General features: G+C 33.8%; 3 protein-coding genes and 1 long non-coding RNA gene across 6 annotated transcripts; 2 read left to right on the top strand and 2 right to left on the bottom strand.

The window, feature by feature from the left end:
- Positions 1-225: 225 nt before the first annotated feature.
- LOC129951126 (uncharacterized) lies at positions 226-1,749 on the bottom strand. Its single transcript, XR_008782134.1, has 2 exons — positions 638-1,749; positions 226-566 (listed from the first exon to the last, which is right to left on the bottom strand). It is a non-coding gene; the product is annotated as an uncharacterized LOC129951126 (long non-coding RNA).
- A 2,660-nt stretch (positions 1,750-4,409) lies between these two features.
- LOC129950141 (uncharacterized) lies at positions 4,410-5,189 on the bottom strand. Its single transcript, XM_056061977.1, has 2 exons — positions 4,997-5,189; positions 4,410-4,930 (listed from the first exon to the last, which is right to left on the bottom strand). The coding sequence occupies exons 1-2, from the start codon at positions 5,038-5,040 to the stop codon at positions 4,510-4,512; spliced, it is 465 nt and encodes a 154-aa protein (XP_055917952.1). The 5' UTR covers positions 5,041-5,189; the 3' UTR covers positions 4,410-4,509.
- Positions 5,190-7,022: 1,833 nt separating this feature from the next.
- On the top strand, positions 7,023-7,763 carry LOC129949134 (DNA polymerase epsilon subunit 4). Its single transcript, XM_056060403.1, has 2 exons — positions 7,023-7,298; positions 7,366-7,763. The coding sequence occupies exons 1-2, from the start codon at positions 7,142-7,144 to the stop codon at positions 7,626-7,628; spliced, it is 420 nt and encodes a 139-aa protein (XP_055916378.1). The 5' UTR covers positions 7,023-7,141; the 3' UTR covers positions 7,629-7,763.
- A 112-nt stretch (positions 7,764-7,875) lies between these two features.
- LOC129949133 (CTD small phosphatase-like protein 2) lies at positions 7,876-18,173 on the top strand. Of its 3 annotated transcripts, none has more exons than XM_056060402.1 (7): positions 7,876-8,019; positions 14,855-15,417; positions 15,485-17,085; positions 17,153-17,310; positions 17,378-17,497; positions 17,568-17,670; positions 17,734-18,173. In XM_056060402.1, exons 2-7 carry the CDS (start codon positions 14,886-14,888, stop codon positions 17,797-17,799), a joined length of 2,580 nt encoding a protein of 859 aa, XP_055916377.1. In that variant the 5' UTR covers positions 7,876-8,019; positions 14,855-14,885; the 3' UTR covers positions 17,800-18,173. The 3 variants fall into 3 exon arrangements, with proteins under 3 accessions (XP_055916377.1, XP_055916375.1, XP_055916376.1); XM_056060400.1 differs by having other exon boundaries at positions 15,482-17,085; XM_056060401.1 differs by lacking the exon at positions 7,876-8,019 and adding an exon at positions 12,321-12,583 and having other exon boundaries at positions 15,482-17,085.
- The last annotated feature ends 3,056 nt before the right edge of the window (positions 18,174-21,229 follow it).

The following is a 21,229-nucleotide window of genomic DNA, read 5'->3' as shown; positions in this document are numbered from 1 at the left end:
GACACTGAACAAAAAGAATGTTAATCATAGAATTGCTCGATGGGCCTTAGAGCTGGAGGATTATGATTATAAGGTCAAACATCGTAGTGGTGCCAATATGAATCATGTTGATGCCTTAAGCAGATGTAATGTTATATCCGTTATTGACTCTGAGGATGTTGATTTCCAACTCAGAGCAGCCCAAAATCGAGATGTAAAGATTTTGGAAATGAAAAACAAACTATATTTAAAAGATAATAATTCGTTTTTAGTTCAGGATGGTATTGTCTTCAAAAAAAATAAAAATGGTAAACTTCGATTCTATGTCCCATCTGAAATGGAAACTAATGTTATAAGAATGATCCATGAGAAAATTGGGCATTTAGGTGTAACAAAAAGCTCTGATCAAATTGGCCGTCACTATTGGTTTCCGAATGTTCAGGAAAAAGTTGAAAAATACATTAAAAATTGTATCCGTTGCATAATGCACTCAGCACCAGTTCGATCTAATATACGCAATTTGTTCAATATTCCTAAGGAGCCCATTCCATTCCATACAATACACTTGGATCATCTTGGTCCTCTCCCTTCAATAAAGTCAAAGAGAAAACATATATTAGTGGTAATAGATGCATTTACAAAGTTCACTAAATTATACCCAGTTGTATCTACAAGCTCAAAAGAAGTATGTGCAGCACTAAGAAAATATTTTGAGTATTACAGTAGGCCATCAAGAGTAATTACTGATAGGGGAACCTGCTTTACATCACTAGAGTTTAGTTCATTTGTTATAGACCAGAATATAGATCATGTTAAGGTGGCAGTTCATTCGCCACAGGCCAATGGTCAAGTAGAGCGAGTCAATAGGGTATTAACTGGCATGCTTGCTAAGCTTTCGGAACCAATCGAGCACTCAGATTGGGTTGTTACTTTAACACAAATAGAATTCGGACTAAATAACACTATACATCGCGCTATTCAAAATACACCAAGTCAATTGTTATTTGGTATTAACCAAAGGGGAGTAGTAATCGACAAATTAACAGAATTTCTTGATGATAAACAATTAAGTCAACTGGAAAGAAATCTTGAATTGTCAAGAGAAAAGGCTTCAGAAGCAATCACTAAGATTCAGGAATATAATATTAAATATTTTAATGAGCATAATAACCCGGCACGTATATACGATGAGGGTGATTATGTAGTAATAAAAAATGTAGATACAACAACCGGTGTAAATAAGAAATTGGTTCCAAAGTTCAGAGGCCCATACGTTGTTTACAAAATTCTACCTAATGATAGATACGTAATACGCGATATCGAAGGTTGTCAAATCACACAGCTGCCATATGATGGCATTGTCGAGTCTCGAAATATTCGACTTTGGAAGAATCGAGACTCTGAAGGTTCGGTTGATTAAGGGCGACACCTACCATCTCATGATTATAACTTAAGACTTGTTTGTTTAATTTAATCGTGGGCGATCAAATTGTCAGATTGGCCGAGTTGTAGTATAAAATTAAGGCAACTATCATTAATAATGTGTAATTCTCCTTATGTTTAGGTTTCAGAGTTTCGTAGCTAGATGTCGCACGCTGAGCGCGAAACTCTGAAACCTGAGACATAGAAGCGAGACAAAAGGTTGTTTGGCTCGCTCTCATAAAAATTTGTATTCTAACGTCTATTCTATTCAACGGACGCGCCCAAGCCAGTCGAATTAGATTTGTAGTCTTTAAATAAGAGTTATATTTTAATAAAGAAATTATATACCACAATAGTGAAAATACTTTTAAATTTGCAGTAAATTGAAATCGACAATGGAAAACATGAACTGTAAAAAAGACTTCAACGGTGTGTCAACTAAAATGTTATTGAGTGCTTTTGACGTTATAGGACCTTGTTTTTCAAGAATTATACATAATTCATTAAATTCGGACATTTTTCCTGATCACTGGAAGGAATCTACGGTAGTCCCAATTGAAAAAGTTAAGAAGACGGTAAACCCAGCCGAGTTCCGACCCGTAAATATGGTTATGACGGAGAGCAAAATTCTGGAAAAGGTTGTACATAAGCAACTTCAAAGTTAGGTATATGGAAACTAACTGCTATTTAAGTGACTACCAATCAGGTTTCCGACAACAAAACACAATGGAAAACGGATATTCACAAAAAAAAGTTATAGTTGCAGTGTTTTTGGATCTACAAAAAGCATTTGAGACCATCGATCGCGATATACTATTACAGAAGCTAAACAAGTATAGAAGGAGTAGAACTCGAATGGTTTAGAAGTTATCTAACAAAACGAACTCAGCGAACAAAAGTGTCGAATGTATTTATCTGATGTTATGGAGGTGGGTCTAGGTGTTCCGCAGGGAGCGGTATTGGGATTAATTGTATATGTAAAATCAAATTATAATTAGTTAATCAATAAGTTTTTTTCTTTTTATTAATTTAAAAAAAACTGAATTTTGTAAATTAATAGCGGAAGCCAAATAAAGAATCAAATCAGTCAATGAATTCATGTGTGGACTTTTGGGTTGATAATTGTGGACCAAGAACTAGCAATGAGAAAATTGGAATACAATATTCTGAACTTTATGAAAAGTAGTAGTAGTAGTATAAATTTATATAGTATGTTTTTTACTATTTACAATTACATAATAACTTATTTTTAAGAATTAATATAGTTCTACGAATGTATTTAATCAACTCATTTTTATATCTTTTTAAATTCGTTTCAATTTTGATGTTACTTAGAAGTTCATTAAACATTTTAAAACGGTTATGAAATAACATATTTTGTGTTATGCAGTCTTTTTACTGTCTGTAATTTAATACTCAAGTATTTTATTTCATCAACTTGTTAAAGTTTAAAGTTATCAATTACAAGGTTAATTCGATAATCACTGTTAATGACCATACACTTAGTTTTAGTCACATTAGTCTTTAACTTGTCAGCACTTAACCATTCGCATAGATAAGCAAAATCACTCTTTATCATTTCTTCGTTTAAATCGATATACATTTTACCACTCGCATACAGCAAAAAGTGAAATTTTACAATAATTTAATGAGTTGCGGATATTATTAATATATATAAGAAATAATAAAGGACCCAAAATTGTTCCTTGTGGTATACAAGAGTTTGTAAATTTTGCACTGGATAGTTCACCATTAACACAAGTTTTCTAGGATCTATTTGTTAAATATGTTTTGAACCACTCGAGTTCAATACCATGTACACCATATTTCTCCAATTTTTCAACTAATATCATTCTATCGATTGTTTCGAACGCTCTTTAAAAATCTAAAAATAACGCAACTATGTTATCTCCATCATGAACAATCACAAAAAATCACAATAATTAGCCAGTTTAATGATGTTTCACATGAATGTCCCGGACGAAAGCCGGATTGGTTTTCTATAAGCAGATTGTGTCTCTCAAAAAATGTATAAAATTGATTATGCGCGCACTTTCCACAATTTTTTCCAGTGTCGGCATCACTTTCATAGGCCTACATTTGTCTAATAATTTAGAACCCGCCTCTTTTGCGATCGGAATTATTTTTCCTATAGTGTCGGAGGATTCGACAATTATATTTATGTTCAAATTAAAAGCACTTTTTGTATTTATTTTTTAGTTCAAAAAAATGTATTGTTAACCGGAATTGAATCACGAATATTGTTTATACTTTCTATGAAAAAAGAATTGAACTTGTTTGCTATTACTTTATTGTTATTTTCTAAAATGTTTTGAGCCAACAAATCAACAGGAAAACAGAGTATTTTACAATTTAATTTGTATTTTAGATTGAATTGTTCATATACAAAATAACTACGTATTTATATACATAATGGTTATTTAAAGTATTTGAAATTTTTCAATGAAATTTAATTTTTGACAGGCGTCAGTGTTGGTTAATTTCTTTCCGCCACTGATAGAAAAAATAGCATTGGTGCTGAGTCAAAACATAAATACCTATTTATTTATCTATCAGATACTTCTATTGAAGCTCTTCACAGCATCCGATTGAATCGATAGAGGTTTTGCTAATTCTTACCATTTAAATTTATTGCTTAATGTTAATCGCAACTTTTATTAATCTTCGACGAATACCAGAATACAGAGCTTAACGTTGATGTTTCTAAGAAATTGACGAAAGAAAAGAAGTATAATGTTTTAGTTTTACTCAAACTACATAATAAATAAAATAATTAAATAAAGTGGTGCAATATGGAGGGGACCTATGGTTTGTATGTCGAATTCCAACGGCACGTTTAGAAAAGAATTACTCTTGGAGGAAGTCAATACCTCGCAAGAGGCTTTATCGGTGAAACAAAACTTTAAGTGGCAGACAAACTCGAGAGTCCTACGCACTAACTAACCATGCTATCGGTGCTTCTTAAACTACATAGATATACAACACTATTCTTTTATTTTAGTTTTTATTAACTTTATATCTTTAACATACATTTCTTTCCTCACTTTAATAAATAAAAAAGACAATTATCAAAAAACGAAGGCATTATTACTTCTGATCCAACTTCCTAGCATCGATGCCAAGTTCAAGAAGACGCTTCTCTATATCCGAAGTATCGACATTATTGTCTCGATTATACTTGTAACGAATAACGAGTTGCTGTTCTTCCAGACCGTCGATATGATCATACAGAGATCCTTCTAGCTTCTGATCAATATCATTTTCTTCTCTCAAGATGCAAAAGTAAATCAAGAAAATTGCAACACTACCCGAGATGACATACTGTTGATACCAGAGAGCTTCATCGGCACCACCACTGCGAGTGTCTTTGGCTCGCCAGGAAGCTGCTCCACTACCAAAGAATTTTATTGGTTCATCATTGATTTCGTCGATTTTTCGGGCATGAGTTGATTTAGCTTGATTTAGGGTTGTGGTTGTAAGAAGTCGTACACAATTGGGGGATAGTAATCTTAAATTATGTAAAATGTATATATTTGTTTTGTTTGTGCATTATGAATAAGTTTTATTGCGTTACCTTTGCTGGAATAAGAACTTTAAATTCCGAACATGAGGAATCATGTTGAATTGAAGGGGAATTTTACTTTATATATTTTCAAATTTCTAAATATTGTGAAATTTTTCTCGAATTATTATTTTTTTTCAGAATATTTTGTGATCAGAAGTCATAACAAAAATTCTTGCCATAACCTAAAAACTGACAGCTGAAAGTGATGCCAAGAAAACTCGAAAAATGTTGATGCATTCAGATGAAATTACAAAAGCTGTTGCAGTCCACACTCCACATTTTATTTTTTTGTTTTTGTTTTAGGATTTCCGCGTCATCACAAGACAATTGGGGCGAATAGAACGTGACGTGGAAAGCGGTCTTTATTGTTTTAACAAGCTTATTCTTTTAAACCTGTATTACAGCTGGAAAAACATATTTTTATTTTAAGCTTCAAGTCTTTTACATTGAAACTTAGCTCAGAGCCTGATCAGTTTGCTCTGGATATAATGACCGAATAGACTAACAAAACTAGACATGGACTGTTAGTTGACTCATATTCCCACAGAAAATCCCCTTAAAAGTTAAAATTCAACCTCTTCAATTTTAGTAGGTTTGGTGAAAAAAAATTTAACTAATATTTAAACACATCTTTTGTTTCTAAGCCTAAATAATTTTTTTTTCCAAGAAACTAAAAATATCTATTATCACCTACAGAAGGGCTAGTAGAGTTAAGGACTAGATGACATCAATTTGAAGTTGGCTACTAGCAGTCCAAAGTTGGCTTCTAGCGGTCAATGCCTAATCCTGTTTTAACCATATGATTGACATGTTCATAAATTACAAATAATATTCAATTAAGATTACCAATATATGACTCTGTTTCAACTATTTCAAATTTCGATGGGTTTCACAAGGTTTACGCATAAAACATTTCTTTGATTTATATATGAACTTTCATTTAATGCTTCGAGATCGTTAAATTAAAATGCTTAAATTTTAAGTACTATTCACATGAGCACGACCAACGAATGAAGGAATATTCGTCGATTTCTTTCACATGAGAGTTTTTAATTCGTCGCGAATGAAGCCACAGCCGAACATCATTCACCACCGAAACCAAAACAAGAATGATTTTTTAGGTTAAGTACGCGCGATTATTTTATTCGTTGCGAGTGTGGATAATGTGGAACGCGAATAAAGTTTGACAGTTTGTATCAACTATTTTGCTACGAATAAATTTGTTTTCTTAAATTTATTAATATATTATAATGAAAAGTAAAAGTATGTATCATAAATCAAATGGAAACTATATTGCTATCGTTTTGTTAAGAATTTGTGTGGAAATATGTTTTCAAACGTATATAAACTCACATTTTGTAATTCAATTGTCGTTCGTTGGTCGCGCTCATGTGAATACTACTTTAACCTACGTTTTATACTAATATAAATCGCCCTTGCACCACATAATCACTGATTTCTTTCGTAAGTTCAGTGCTTTAGTAAATAAATGTATAATACCGCGTTTACAAGGAGAATTGAATCCGAATTGAATCAGGATTTAGCGCCGTATAGACCTGGATCGGATCGAAATAGGATTACTCGATCCGATCCCAATGAAAGAGGTGAATCGAATCGAAAATTTGTTTGTAAACCTGAATCGGGGAATCGAGTTAATGGTGTGTGAGGTCTTGCTTGTGTGCGTGCGATAAGTTTTTTCTATCTTGTTTGTTCTAAGCAAAAATACTCCATTTAAATGAAGTATTTTTGGTAATAAGCTGAATTTAATTTGGCGCTCGTCTTTGTGTTGAGAGCATTGTTTTAAAATTTGAAAATTATTCACGTAGCAGTACGCACACAAATACAACCCAAATGTCATTTCGATTCCATTTGAATTCGATTCCTCGATTCAGTGCCACCATATACCTGGATCGAGATCTCAATTCGATTCGATTCGATTCCTCGATCTCCTCTTGTAACCAGGGTATAAGAACAAGTTCTTTTTATAATTATGAAAAAGATTCCTGGCATCACTGAGAAAAAACATCGCATTTTCTTGTTTTGAATTTTTGACAACTATTGACATTTGCCCAAATTTTACCCGCGCTACGACTGCTAAACAAAATTGAATTTAAAAAATAATAAATATTAATTTTATATTTAAAAGTCATAAAAATGGCAAGCGAAGATCTTTTCGAAGATGATTTAACAGAAGAAGCTGCTCCAGGCTTCGACCAAGAGATAGAAGAAGCTACTGAAGAAGTAGAGGCTACTGAATCTGCAGCGGCACAGGTTGAACCAGACGCCGAAACAGCTTCCCATTCAGATAAACGTAATAAATTCATCATTGTTCAACATAATAAGTGTCCTATTAAAAACTATTGTTTGTATTTTTCTAGAGAAATCCAGTGAGCACAAACTTCTGCAATTGCCTTTGGCTAGGATAAGAAATATAATGAAACTAGATCCTGATTTACATATTGCATCGAATGAAGCTGTCTTTCTTGTCACACGTGCCACAGAACTCTTTGTTGGCTCCATAGCCAGAGAAGCATACCATTGCACGACACAAACCAAAAAGAAAACCATTCAAAGGAAAGACGTCGACATGGCCATAAACACAGTCGAAACATTAGTGTTTCTTGATGGGGCAATGTTCTAAACATCTCAATGAAAAATGCTGTATACAAAATATAACCTTTAAAATCTAACTCAAATTAAAAAACAAAATAACAATTTTTATAAACAAAAATGTATTTTTTATTTAAAAACAATTCTAAACATCGCAAATAACCCTCAGTTCAAGAAAGAATAAAAAAAAACATAGAAAATATCAAACGAATAGACTATTTGTCTCTTTCGCCCATTTCAAGATTTCTTTCAGTATTCCATGGGGAAAAATTGGCCGCCATATTGGGTTGTATTACAAATTAGTTTTCAGCTCGACGGAAGTTCATTCCCTTAAAAAGTATTTATTTTTCTGGTTAAAAATTTTAAAAATTAGTGAAAATGTTAATAAAGTTTAAATTAAGTGATAAACTTTAACCAAAAAGGTAAGTTATATGTCAATACATCAAATAGCCGGTAGAAAATGCGATCGAAAAAACCTCGAACATCTTTCAGCAATGTTTTGCATTAAATTTTCACTCAACCAACGAAAGATAGAAATTTTTCTTGTCGCAACATGAAAATTTCTAAATTGAATAATTGAAAATGCATCTATAGATCCATGAAAAACTTATTTAATTGTTTATAATTGTTGGTTTGTTATTTTTCGATAAAATTTATTTAAGGCGGGAAAAAGTGTTGATTTGTATTCTTTTTTTTTTCTGTGGTGTAATTTTTCTTCTATTTTACTTCGTGCTTTCGTTTCTTTTTTCATTTGGAGTTAGCTCACAATATATACATGATTATATATAAAAATATATAGATAAAATATAAGTACACCTACAAGAGTAAGGGTTTGAGGAAGGCATAGGAGGTAGGGGGATAGGATTGTTTGCGAATCGCAATGGATAGATATATCCGAATTTCTACTTTGGTTTCAGTTTCTGTATTCCACTTCTGCTGCTTTTCTGCTGGTCGTGTTTTTAGTTTCACTTGTTTTTATAAATCTAAGTTTTGTATGTACGTTTGTATGTTTTGGGTAGATATGTATTGCGATGTAAATTGAATGAATGTTCGCTGTTGACGTTGCCAGATCGAATTTTGTATTTAACTTAAAATTGTTTCTGTAGTTTGGAAGCGGAATTGAATGCAAGTTTTATTTCTTTACGGATACAGTTATAAAGCATATTTTGATACTTGTCACCTTTAAACTTAAAATTAACGGAGTTGTTTTTTTTTAAATGTTCTTTGGTTCACAATGTTCACGTCGAGGAATACAAGCAAAAAAGACTGCAACTATTTTTCTATATAACATAGAAAATGTCTAAATCTGAGTTCATAAAATAGGGTTCATATCTATGTTTTGTAAAATATATATTGAGTTTTGAGATTATAGAAAGTACTCCAGCGGACCTTAAGCATCTTCATCTATACAAAATATTCACGAGTTGAAGAACAAATATGTTCTCTAAGTGGTAATAGGCTTGTTTTTAATATGAGCTTGAAGATACATTTCTTCAACAGCATTTTAATCCCTTAAAATCAGAGTGATCTGAGAGTAAGTCAAGAGATTCCATCAAGAAATTTGAACTATGGAGAAGCGTTACCAGGGATGGAATCGTGTAAGGCGTAAGATTGATAGTTGAGGATTAAAAGAAATGCGTTTTCTTTTCGTTAGGTGATGGTTTATGAGCGACACCTATTTAATTGCCACTTTTATACCTACATTATTTTTTAGAACAATAGATTGTGTCTATGCGGTTAACAGGCAGGGTATGACAACAAAAGAGTTGAATTTCTCAGAAGAAACTTGTGAAATAAAAAAAAATCCATGGACATACATATGTATGTATGTATGTACATTAATAATGGACATACAGTAGTGGACACGTATCCAGCAAATTAAAAAGAGTACAAGTATTTTTCTACTTTCAATTCTTTGTTAATTGCAAGTAACGGTTCATTTTTATGTTTTTACTATGACTACCTTATATGGTAATAAAAATGTGTAAATGATTGAAAAGTAAAATAACATTTTGCGAAAAATGAAGATTGTTTGTGATTTGCGTTGTTTTTAGCTGGACATAAATTTAGCCCGTATTGCAATCAAAGAGTGTATTTTTATTTTTAATTTTTGTGTTTTTTTTTTTTTAATATAATAGTAAATATTAAAAAAAAATAATTAGTCATGGCAAAAGGAAAATGGTGCTCAAAGGAAAAAGGAAGTCTGATCTTGAAAATGAAGTCAAAAGGGCGGACGGTAACAGACATATCTAAGTTGTTAGAATGCTTCAGGAAGCTGGTTTATAATGCCCTTCGTCATTTCAAATAGTGAAGATAGAATTATTTATAGGTTATCGACCAAGAATCCCTTTAAGACCTCCAGTGCCATTCCAAGCGAACTTTTAACGAACTATGGAGTAATATTTTCCTTAAGGAACATAAGACGCCGGCCGATTAAATGAAAAAAATATACGTGGGTGCGTTGCTTAGAGAAAACTGCTTGTATCAAAAAAAATCTGAAATCTAAGTTACAGTTTGCCAAAGCTCACATAGACAAACCAATTAGTTTTTGGAAAAACGTCTTCTGGAGAGATGAATCCAAATTCCGCCGGTTGTGATCAGATGTGAAAAAATATGTACGGCGTCCAAAAAATAGGGAATATGAGCCAAGGTACACCATTAAGACGGTGAAACACGGTGGAGGCAACGTTATGGTCTGGGCTGCTTTTTCATGGTACGGCGTTGGCTCCATCGTAAAAATTGACACCGAAATGGACCAGAACGTGTACAGAGATATCCTGTTGGATCATATGATACCCTACGCAGAAAACAATTTGCCGTTATAGTGACGTGTGCCTTAGAGGTGAATAAAATCGACGTTTTGATTGAAGTGGCCACCCGATCTTAACCCGATCGAGAATTTGTGGAATGATGTTGAACATCACATTGAGCAAAAGAACCAACCAATTTCACACAATTATAGCAGGAGATTCAAAATGCTTGGTATCCAATTCCAAAGTCACGATGTGAGGCTGTGGTTGAAAGTTTGCCAAGAAGAATTGCTTCTGTACTGCAAAATAAAGGGTTCCCTACCAAATACTTAGAAAAACTTGAATTGATAACTATATGTAAAATTTGATGAAGAAACTGTTGAATGTGCTAAATTCGTGTCCAGGCGAAAAATTATGTTTCCATACTTTTTTCTTCTTACAGATGTTAAACATATTTGATGAAGTACTATGAAAACATAGTGCTATGTATATGTCATGTAAATACAATATAACTGATTTCACAATAAGAAAACAAATTGAAAATTAAATGGTTTTTATTTTCTCTAGCAACTATGCCAAATTCTTGTCCATCACTGTATGTATGTATATCAAAAACTAAAGCTAACTTGAGATCTTAAATCAGCACCTCGAGAAAATTTAATATTAGCCGTAATAGGTCATGCAACAAAAACGAACTGATATTATAATTCACTTCACTGACTTAGTGCGACGGAATCTTTTAATGTCATCAGTAAAATATTAACTAGAAACATTCTTTAAGGAGTCAATGATGATACAAGTAGCAAGAAAATAAAGGGTCCCATATTAAGGGAGCTCATTTGGGCGTCAATGTTTGATACTTCTTTCTTGCCCTTATAATGGACCAATACAAAACGTAAACAAAAAGTCATTAGTTGTTCTTCTGGGGAACTACTTGAAGGGGGATTTCTTAGTTTTTGGCAAGAAAGAATGAAGTAGCAGATCCAGTAGAAAATCCAGAACCACAAAATTTTTAACGGTTCATCCAAATAAACTACGTCATGCGAAGTAATTGTATGAATGTGATATCAATTGTGAGTTAAGACTAGCTCTGAGAAGGGAGTCTTCAAGAGAAGCGAATGTCTCTATAAGAAAACGATCTACTATAATTTTTAGAGCTTTTTGTTCAATTCTATCCAAAAGATTCAAATACTTTATTGCTAGTCGGAAGAAGTAACAAATTATTTTTCAAATTAGAACAAAATAGATTTTAGTTTTTATGCACAACAAATAAATATAAACTATTTTTTTTCTGGTAACTCTGTAGCACCGCGCCAACCAAAAATATTCTTTTTCTTATTTAGATAGAAGTGTCTTTCTTCTGTATTTTATTTTTCTTTCTGTTGTTATTTGTTTTTTGTCAGTTTTATTTTTTAGATTTTTTCGTTGCGTATTTATTAACATTTGTCGTATGCCAATTATTCTCCTTTAGCATTTTATACTTATACTTTCCTCAATCAAAACTAAATCAATGGGACTGGTTTGAATGTTTATAAGTTTTGTTAATCTTATATATTTAAATCTATTCCAACTTTTGGGCGGGTGTAGTTTCGTTATTTTTTACTGCGCACCTATTTTTTATTTTGCTAATGACGTAAAATGTTTTTAAACATTTTTTGTTCTACAGTTTTCTCTATTCACTATTTTTACTTGTTTTTGTTTTTTTTCTCTATTTCTTTTTTCAGTACAACAAGAAAAAAAAAAAACAATAATACAAACAGTGAGGCGCGGCGCCTCATTCTCTGCTATTGCTATGGTTAATATCACATACCTACAAGTACAACAAGTGTAAAATACAAAAACAAAAATAACCAATAACCAGTTTTTGCAAGTGAATAGGGAACGGCTTTTGGAGGGACTGTATTTTCTTATATCAATTTGTTTATACCTAGGTAGGTAGGTAGGTAGGTGCGTAGCGTAGCGTATGTAGGCTTTTCTTTGATTTCCTCTCGTTTCGAGGTGGCGGAAAATGCTACCAGTCGCAGTTGAACACATTTCGTTGCATGAGTAGAGGGGTGTTGTGTGATGTGGTCTTGTGGGAGGTAGAAGGAGGTGATGTGATGTTGTGGACGAACGATGAAAGACGGCTCTCTGTAGGTACACTCAACTTGTGTATCACGTATGCTTTTAAAGGATGTTGCTAAGGAGAAAAAATGGGCAAAGTTTGGGTAGCTACGAATAACACGAAGTGATGAAGGTTTGAGGAACTTTTTAATAATTGATGTTTAGTTTTTTTTTTACCTAGGCGATCTAGCCCCTCTTTTGATGGATACCTAAATCTCATCACACTCCCCCATCCATTTGTATGTCTCTATATTATTAGCCTACATAAACATTCTTCTAATCTAACAAGGGTTGGGATTGATTGATTGGAGATTACGCCATCGGTTGAGCTGTTGAGTATTTCTAATGGCTAATTTTTTCTGTTTTCAAACGAACTAATTCTTATCTAAACATTTTTTGTTTGTATTTTAAATGTAGTAAGCTTCTAATGTGAAGTTAAATGTTATAGACATATGAAATCACATTAGAAAAATATAGTTGTAAATTTCGTTCGTCAACACGTTTCTGTATGCGTGAAATAAAAAAAAGTCTCGACTATCTTAGCACAGAATTAATTGTCCGATCATCAATTGCTTTTCTGTGTCTATATATTTTTGTTACTAACTTAGAGCTCATGAGCAGCTCTCGTCCTTTTATGCAGCCGACATTCCTCATCAAACCAGGGCAGAGAACTTCGAGAGAGGTTACTTGTAACTCGGTCGGAAAAGGATTTGGCGATCTCTTGCGAATGTAGCCGTTCGACGTTGTACCTTCTCCCAGCAACTTGGGTCTAGAAACCCGAAGTGCTAGTGGTCCGAGTCGATGTTAGCTCCTCGGAAAGTTCGGACATCCATGATGCTTGAAGCGTGTCTGGCGTCGATTGCAACATGGTCAATTTGGTTGAAGGACCATGACGTTTCGCCCCGCAGCAAAATCTATGAGCCTGAATCCGTTGTCGGAAGTGTTGTCGTGCAGGCTGTTTTTCCCGATTATTCCACCAAAGATGTCTTCCCTTCCTAGCTTGCCATTAAAATCGCCCAGGACAGTTTTAATATCGTAGCTAGGACACTGCTCCTATGTTTTTTATGAGAGCTCGAAGAATATATCTTTGGTGTTATCATCTTTCTCTATTGTGGGGGCGTGCGCTCATATCAGGTTAATATTGTCGAATTGAGCCTTGATGCGTATGGTCATGAGGCGCTCATTGATGCACCTATAGCTCAAGACTTCTTGCCTATGTCTGGCTCCAATGAAAGAGGAGTCACCAAAGGAAATATCGCAGTTTTTCATCCTATTTCCCCCATCGTATTTCCTGGATGGCGGTGATATCTGCTTTATAGCAGTCTAGGGACTCCGCTAATTCTTCGGCCGCACGTGGTCTGTTAAGGGGCCTAACATTCCACGTACAGGTCCGAAGTTCGTTGTCCTTAATTCGCTTGCGTAGGTTGTCAACAGGAAATCCATTCGTACCCGAGGGTTGTTGGTGCTTCGCAACTATGATGTGACCAGAAAGTCACCCCGACGCGACGGCACATCCCCCAACCTGGAGGGCCAGATCCTAAGTATAACTCCAAGGATGGGGAGCCAGATAAAACCGCTCCGAAACCGAATAAGTCTTGGAAGCCCTATAAGGTGTTCATTAAGTAGTTCAACCTTACTGGAACTGTAAACGCCACCGTTGATTCCATGTGGAGAATTCGTCAGCTGCCGTCTGGATAACGACAGGTGCCTTAGTGGAACCACCTCTGCCCCCCTCTCTTGTTTGCAGCCCCCAACAACTTTCCACTGAGGTTTGGACCCAATCTCTAGTTGAGGTAGCAGGCACCCGATATTCACCACGTGGAAGAGTAGGAGTTGATAGACAGAGGTGGATTCGAGAAAAACCTGTGGACACTTACATATATCCTCTTGAATTTGGTACCAAGGGGCCTGATACCCAATACTAAAAAAAACTAAATGAGCTTGACAAGACACATTTACCAGATGCATTTCACATTTTAATATTCCTTATCACATACGATTCGTACTACAAATGGCAAAAAAGTAGTTTAGTTTTAAGTAAATTATTGACGACAAATTCGGGACCAAATTTTGGAACAAATATTTTTTTTTGGGTTGCAGCTATGACAGGGTTTTATTGCCATTGGTAGTATGAATTTCCCTCGACATGGACTGCGATAAAACTGATTGAATATTTACATCCCAAAATAGGCTGTAGTTCAAAAGTTTCAATTCAATGGAAATTTGTTCGATCTTTCTCTTGACTTCCTAAGATTTGTCTATATTTTCTTATTGGCATCGTGCATCCGCATTGACAATTAAGCTTTTGCTCTTGAAAAAATGGTCTTCGTGACGTGTATTTTAGCTATAACTTCTTTTCAAATAATGTGCATTTCATCAATTTAAATTAACATTATTTTTGCAGCATTACAAAAGTAGAAAAGAAAAACGTTACAATGCTTCTTCGAAGCGATAGAAGAGATCGACGTTTGCGACGTTCGAGCATGCGTTCAACGTCAGCTTCAGTTGCTCTAATATCACCAAAGCGATTGAAGCCAACTCCGAAAAGCATTAAGAGCCTGCAAATAACTCACAACAATAATGCCGCTAGCAATAAAACAACTGCTGTGGCTTCATCGACCACCAGCAGCAACAGCAATAGCAGCGTCACCAACAACAGCCCTAGTATAACAAATTCTAAGTGCAATAAAAATCTATCGCCGATTGTTAAACGTTTAAATACAACAGCAGTGAATAGTCTAAGTGCTGTTTTAACAAGACCACGTTCTATCGGAACCAGAACAAAGTCTTTGTCCGTAACGCAACAGCAACAGAAAATACTGGCCGGCAGCAGTAAGCGAAGGCGAAAATCAACTGAGAAAGAGAATCGATGGCATAAGAAAGAAGCAATTCGTTTGGCTCTTTACGAGAATAGTGGAGCGGGAGTGGGAGTATGTACACGGAAAAAACTGATTGCTTCAAAAAATGGTAAGATTTTGAAAGTTGCACTAAAATAAATTAAAAAATATAAATGTTGTTTCTGCAATTTCAGCAGTTGCAGAGAATAATGTGTCTTTGCCACCGAACTTTGCTAAACTCCCAATTCTGAAGGCCAAAGCGGATGATAAGGAAGAGCCGGACAGTTGCAGTGTATCGACGACATCATCGATTATAGGAAGTACTGTTGAATGTATCAAAACTGTCTTCACGACCGAGCCTGCAGAACCTTCCGAGTGTCCTTTGGAGGAGCCGGTATCGACGTCGCAAGAGCTCTCTCAACCAAAATCATCTGTTGTCCTGCCAGATGAAAGCAATTTAACAAGCATCACCGAATGTGACAGCACTACCGACTACGAGCAACTGCCTTCAATTTCGGCTGGCCGAGGGGTGCTGGATATGATTTCCACTGAAGTGGATTCCACCACGGAGGACCTATTGTGTTGCGTTTCTTCAGAAAATGCCACCGATGCGGCGTTGTCGTCGTTCTGTGGTCTTTCTAGCTCTGCGTTCTTGGATTTTCGATCACCGACATCAACAGTCACAACATCATGCAATAGTCAGCAGCAGCAGTCGCCGATTTTCCTTGCTCCTGCCTCCACCTCGACTGCGACCTTCGAACAGAATTACTTTTCTCCATCGTCACAATTCTTCAGCACAAGTAGCACCGCCACATCATCTAATTTTGGTTTCTACAATTTTCCGCGAAGTTCCCAGGACCTTATATCGATTTCCATGTTCGATGAACCTGAACCCGAGAAGACATTACCCTCGTCTTCAGAGTCTTATCAGCAGAACTACACCACATCTTATAACTCGGTGTTTTCGTCGAACTCATCGCCCTCAACATCTTCTGCGGCGGCAGCAGCGGCTACCCTGATGGCCAGTGTAACCATGAGCAACTCAGACTACTCTCACATTGCTGATTTATTACCCTACAATCCGATATTGGCGCACACGTTGTTGAATTGCACGGAGAGTGGACACTTTTCGGATACCTCGTGCACAGGATACGAACAAGATTCATCGTCATCCCAGTCGTCGTCCTACTATCAACATCAAACGGCTATCGATAATCTTAAAGCGTTAACTAATCTTCCCTCTAGTCCGACGTCGATATTTTCTTCCATAAATCTTCCGAACAAGGACACAATAGGTGAGGTTGGTCTTGGTGCTAGTAACAGTTCCTCCTCTTCATCATCATCGTCCACGTCGTCGGAGTGCAATGCCGCCTACGGTGGAAATACGATTGAAGTGGACACTCTGATACACAACGTGGCGTCATATCAATCATATCAGCAGGATATTCATGGAACAACTGCTGCTATGACCAATTTGATGTACACAGCCGCTCTGGAGGGATGCACAACGCCGATTTCGCTGGCCCATGTTGCCGCTTTAGAGGAGGAATGTCCTGAGGTGGAAGAAATTCCCGATACCCGTCAAGAGGAGATGCAATGGGACACTTTCGATCCGTACGTGTTTATCAAACATTTACCTCCCCTAACACCGGAAATGCGAGCAAAGTGCCCGGCGCTGCCACTTAGAACTCGATCAAGTCCCGAATTCAGTCTGGTGCTGGATTTAGATGAAACGCTGGTACACTGCAGTTTGCAAGAGTTGTCCGATGCTAGTTTCAAGTTTCCCGTTCTCTTTCAAGTAAGATTGCAGAGTTGAAGAATTTGATTTTTGAATTGAGTCCTAATAATTTTATTTTATTTTCAAGGATTGTAAATATACAGTATTTGTTAGGACACGTCCGCATTTTCGTGAGTTCCTCGAAAGAGTTTCGCAGATATTTGAAGTCATTCTGTTTACCGCATCAAAACGGGTATATGCTGATAAACTTTTAAATTTACTCGATCCAGAAAGGAAGTGGATAAAGTAAGTATTAAAGTTTTTGTTTATTAATTAAATTTTAGTAACAAAAATTGTAAATTTTAATTAATAGATATCGATTGTTTCGTGAACATTGTGTATTCGTAAATGGTAACTACATAAAAGATCTAACCATACTTGGGCGAGATTTGTCCAAGACGATTATTATAGACAATTCCCCTCAGGCATTTGGGTAAGTTTTTTTTTTATTAATTAAATTGCAACTTAACTAAAACCTAAAATTCCTTTTAACTTTTTAACAGATATCAATTGGAAAACGGTATACCGATAGAAAGTTGGTTTATGGATCAAAACGATTCTGAACTCTTGAAAGTCTTACCATTTTTGGAGAGATTAGCTGAAATGGTAATTTAATGATTTTTCTTAAAAAAGAAACATTTCTAACAACAAAAACATTTAACTTTTTAGCGTGAAGATGTTCGGCCACATATTCGAGAGAAATACCGATTATTTTCCTACTTGCCGCCTGATTAGGATTATAGCAGCATGAGCGTCATAAATATTAGTTAATTTAATCTAGTAATACGTTTCACATAATTAATTAGTAAATCTTACATAAAATCAAAACAAACAAAATTAATACTTATAATATTAGAGTTAGAGTTGATATAAACAAAAACAAAACAAAAAACGTTAACAAGAACAAATAATATTAGTTGAACACGCTAAACAGAAAATATTGAGTAATTTGTACATGGATTTGAAATCCTTATTCGTATAGGAAAGTTGTATTTAATTAAGAAAAAAAAAACAAAAAAATAGGTAAAAAGTGTGCTTAACATACGGAATTTGTACAGGAATAAAGTTTTATTATGTCTACACTTAACAAAAGATAAAAAAGAGAAACATGTTTTTAAAATTTAATTAATTAATTATTACTGCAATGACGTACAACTATTTATGATGTAGGTACGCCCAATTTTATTAATATTATGTAAAATGTATTTATATATTTTTATTTTATTTTTTTTTTTGATTTATTCGATCTCAACTGCAAAAAAATACAACAAAATATTCAAAAATCTATTATACAAAAATCAAAAAATAATCATTAACAATTTAAGCAAAAAAGATTATGTTATTATACACTTTATTTTATTTTTAAACTTACAACCAAACGTTTATGTAAAAATAAATATTTTCTTCTTTTTTTTTTACAAAAAAACGTTAATTATTTATAAATATACCTTTACATGAAATGTGTTTTATTATATTATATATTATTATAATCATGATTGTATATGTGTTATATTTTGTTTTATTTCTTTTTTCTCCAATAAAGTGCAAAATGGTTTAAAAAAAATTCAATCAAATTTTAGTGTCAATATATTTTACATAACTAAAATATTCAGGGCTATCGTGAATCGCATTTCTCGAGAAATTTTTCCCAAATTCGAAAAATAGCTATCGTAAACTAATTTCGAAATTAGGGAAAAATTCAGAGAGAAATACTTACCTATCGTGAACTATTTTTTTATGGGAAATTTCCTTCGCTTTCGCGAGAAATATTCCGTTACAATTTTTCAAGGGAATCCGGAAAGTTATCTGTTAATATAATGTGATGTGAGTTATCTCCATAAAAAAAATATAAAAAACTAACTAAAATAATTGATTTTTAAGGTCTAAATCTTCAAATGCCAAACAAATGGAAGAATTAATTTCCTCTATGGAAAAAAATCCGGACATTGCAAATGGCTTTACTAATAAAAGCAAGGATGATGTCCAAAAATTTTTTAATCGGCTAGAACAAGACCTCAACTCCATTGGATACCATATGAAATCAATTGCTGAGTGGAAAAAAGTGAGTGGTTTACGATTTTAAAAAACGATTCAAAAAAACACAAGACAACTGAAAGGACTTCAGAAAATGAAGATTGAGCCAACCCAACTTCATGATCCTTCCCCACTCCTGTCTGATAGCCTTCTTCGGCAAAGAAGCGCAAACATGCACTTATTTTTATATAAGGAGCAATGTTTCTTTGCATGAGGCAAAAAATCAGACAGTTTTTCGACCAAATATTTGAACAACTTATAAATGTTTAATTTAATGTTTAACAAATGTAATTATTTTGTATCAAACCTAACTTCATTGTTCGAACATTATTTTCGAATATTTTTTTTTCTTGTTTCATGTTGGTAAAACTTATTCCCAGGGAAAAGCATTCCCCCAGGAATTCCTGATAGGATGAATGTGTTCTCGAGAAGAGAAAAATTCCGTGAGAGAAATATTTCCCAAGGAATTGCCATAAGGCTGATTATTATAATTTTGCAAGAAAATTATATAATTTACATAACATCAGAGTTGTTAATTTCATGAAGTGTCGATAGCCATTGACTAAAGAGTGTGTCTAAGAAAGTTATGCCAGCATAATCTTTCATCCCAACTGTCGAAGCTGGGCGAAACGCATTGGACCAAAAGTCGCAAAATACCCATTCAAATATAATCCGCAAGGAATCATCAACTGGAGCCAAACTCTTATTCGATTCGAAAGTAAAAATAGTTTTGAGAGTTATTTCCGATTCTTGTTTCGATTGGAAGTCTTCGAATGGAAAAATAAATGTTGCAAAGAAACCTGGGGTGGTATCGGCTAAGTTGATTGTTGATAAAGACAGTCAAAAAGATTGAATTTAAACTACGTAAGGTTATAGTCAAATTGATACCTAAAAAGAGGCTGGGATGCGACCCACACTGATAACTTCCCATCCCGTCTGTCGATTTGTCTTGCTTAAAAGTTTGTAGGTTTTCGTGTGGGTTAAAAAAATTGTAAGTTGAATAATTCTTTAAAATTTTAAAATTACCAACAATATTTTTCATATAAATAAATAGTTTAATTGGAAATCTAGTTTTATTAAATAGATTTTTAGTCGAAAACAAAGAAGCATTTCTTAAATTCTTACAAATTAGATGAATGAAATTAATTTGAGAAATATCAAGAATCGAACATTAATTTTTACCAAATTTGTGTACTATTTGTTGTAGATTATATTTGTTTATGAAAAAAAGGACTTGAATTTTTATAAAAAAAACTATTGAATATCGAAAACAATATTTTCTGTGAAATAAAAGAGTTTGAAGACAATATTTTTAACTTTTGAAAAGCTATTTGAGTGGAAAGTAAATTTTAACCAAGTTTTAGTATTTTTTTTTTGTTAGGTTTTTATTTTTTGTAAAAAATAAAATATTTTGTAAAAAAAAACTGTCAATTTGATTTTTTTCAACATTTTACTGAATGTTGACAACAATATTTTTTAAAAGATAAAAGTATTTTAAAGCCAATATCTCAAAGTTTTGAAAAGATATTTGAGTCGAAATCCAATTTTTACCAACTTTGAGTAATATTTATTTTAGGTTTTTTTAAACTGTTAATTCGATTTTTCTTAAAACTTTAGTAGATGTTGAAACCGTTACTTTTTTTTTGCACAAAATTGTTTTTGTGATAAAATCATTTTGTATTCGTAAAATGTTCGACGTGACAAATGTTTTTTCAGTTTTTTTTGTATTTATAAAGAAAACTGTTAATTGGATTTTTTTCTAAAAATATACTTGTTTTGTATCACGTTACAATATATAATATAAAATTTCATCTTAAACAGACGGAATGCAAATGATAGTCAAATTTGGCTATCAAAAATATGATAGTCAATTATCAGCTTAGCCGATTTCACGCCTGTTTTGGAACTTTCAAATAAATTTACGGAAACTAGACAGTTTTCTGTGAAAAATAACATCTTAATTCAACAACAAGTCATACGTGCAATTCTTTACTAGAGGTAAGATTACAAAATGTATTTAAAATAAACTATACAAAAAATTCCAACAACTCGCGATTTTTTTTTTAATACACAGAATTGGAAACCGAGTACTTTAAGGTTTTTCCTGGCAATGAACTTTTGGTACAACAAT

Source organism: Eupeodes corollae, chromosome 3 (assembly GCF_945859685.1).
Source record: "Eupeodes corollae chromosome 3, idEupCoro1.1, whole genome shotgun sequence".
Classification (NCBI taxonomy): domain Eukaryota; kingdom Metazoa; phylum Arthropoda; class Insecta; order Diptera; family Syrphidae; genus Eupeodes; species Eupeodes corollae.
This window is presented reverse-complemented; position numbering and strand designations above follow the sequence as displayed.

What these genes read in the sequence shown, in the direction of transcription:
- LOC129949134 (XM_056060403.1), top strand. Translation starts at nt 7,142, where the DNA reads ATGGCAAGCGAAGATCTTTTCGAAGATGATTTAACAGAAGAAGCTGCT. An exon ending in AGCTTCCCATTCAGATAAAC is followed by an intron (nt 7,299 to 7,365) that starts GTAATAAATTCA and finishes GTATTTTTCTAG; the next exon opens with AGAAATCCAGTGAGCACAAA.
- LOC129950141 (XM_056061977.1), bottom strand. Translation starts at nt 5,040, where the DNA reads ATGATTCCTCATGTTCGGAATTTAAAGTTCTTATTCCAGCAAAG. An exon ending in AAGTTCTTATTCCAGCAAAG is followed by an intron (nt 4,931 to 4,996) that starts GTAACGCAATAA and finishes ACATAATTTAAG; the next exon opens with ATTACTATCCCCCAATTGTG.
- LOC129949133 (XM_056060400.1), top strand. Translation starts at nt 14,886, where the DNA reads ATGCTTCTTCGAAGCGATAGAAGAGATCGACGTTTGCGACGTTCGAGC. An exon ending in AGTTTCCCGTTCTCTTTCAA is followed by an intron (nt 17,086 to 17,152) that starts GTAAGATTGCAG and finishes TTTATTTTCAAG; the next exon opens with GATTGTAAATATACAGTATT. An exon ending in CCAGAAAGGAAGTGGATAAA is followed by an intron (nt 17,311 to 17,377) that starts GTAAGTATTAAA and finishes TTTAATTAATAG; the next exon opens with ATATCGATTGTTTCGTGAAC.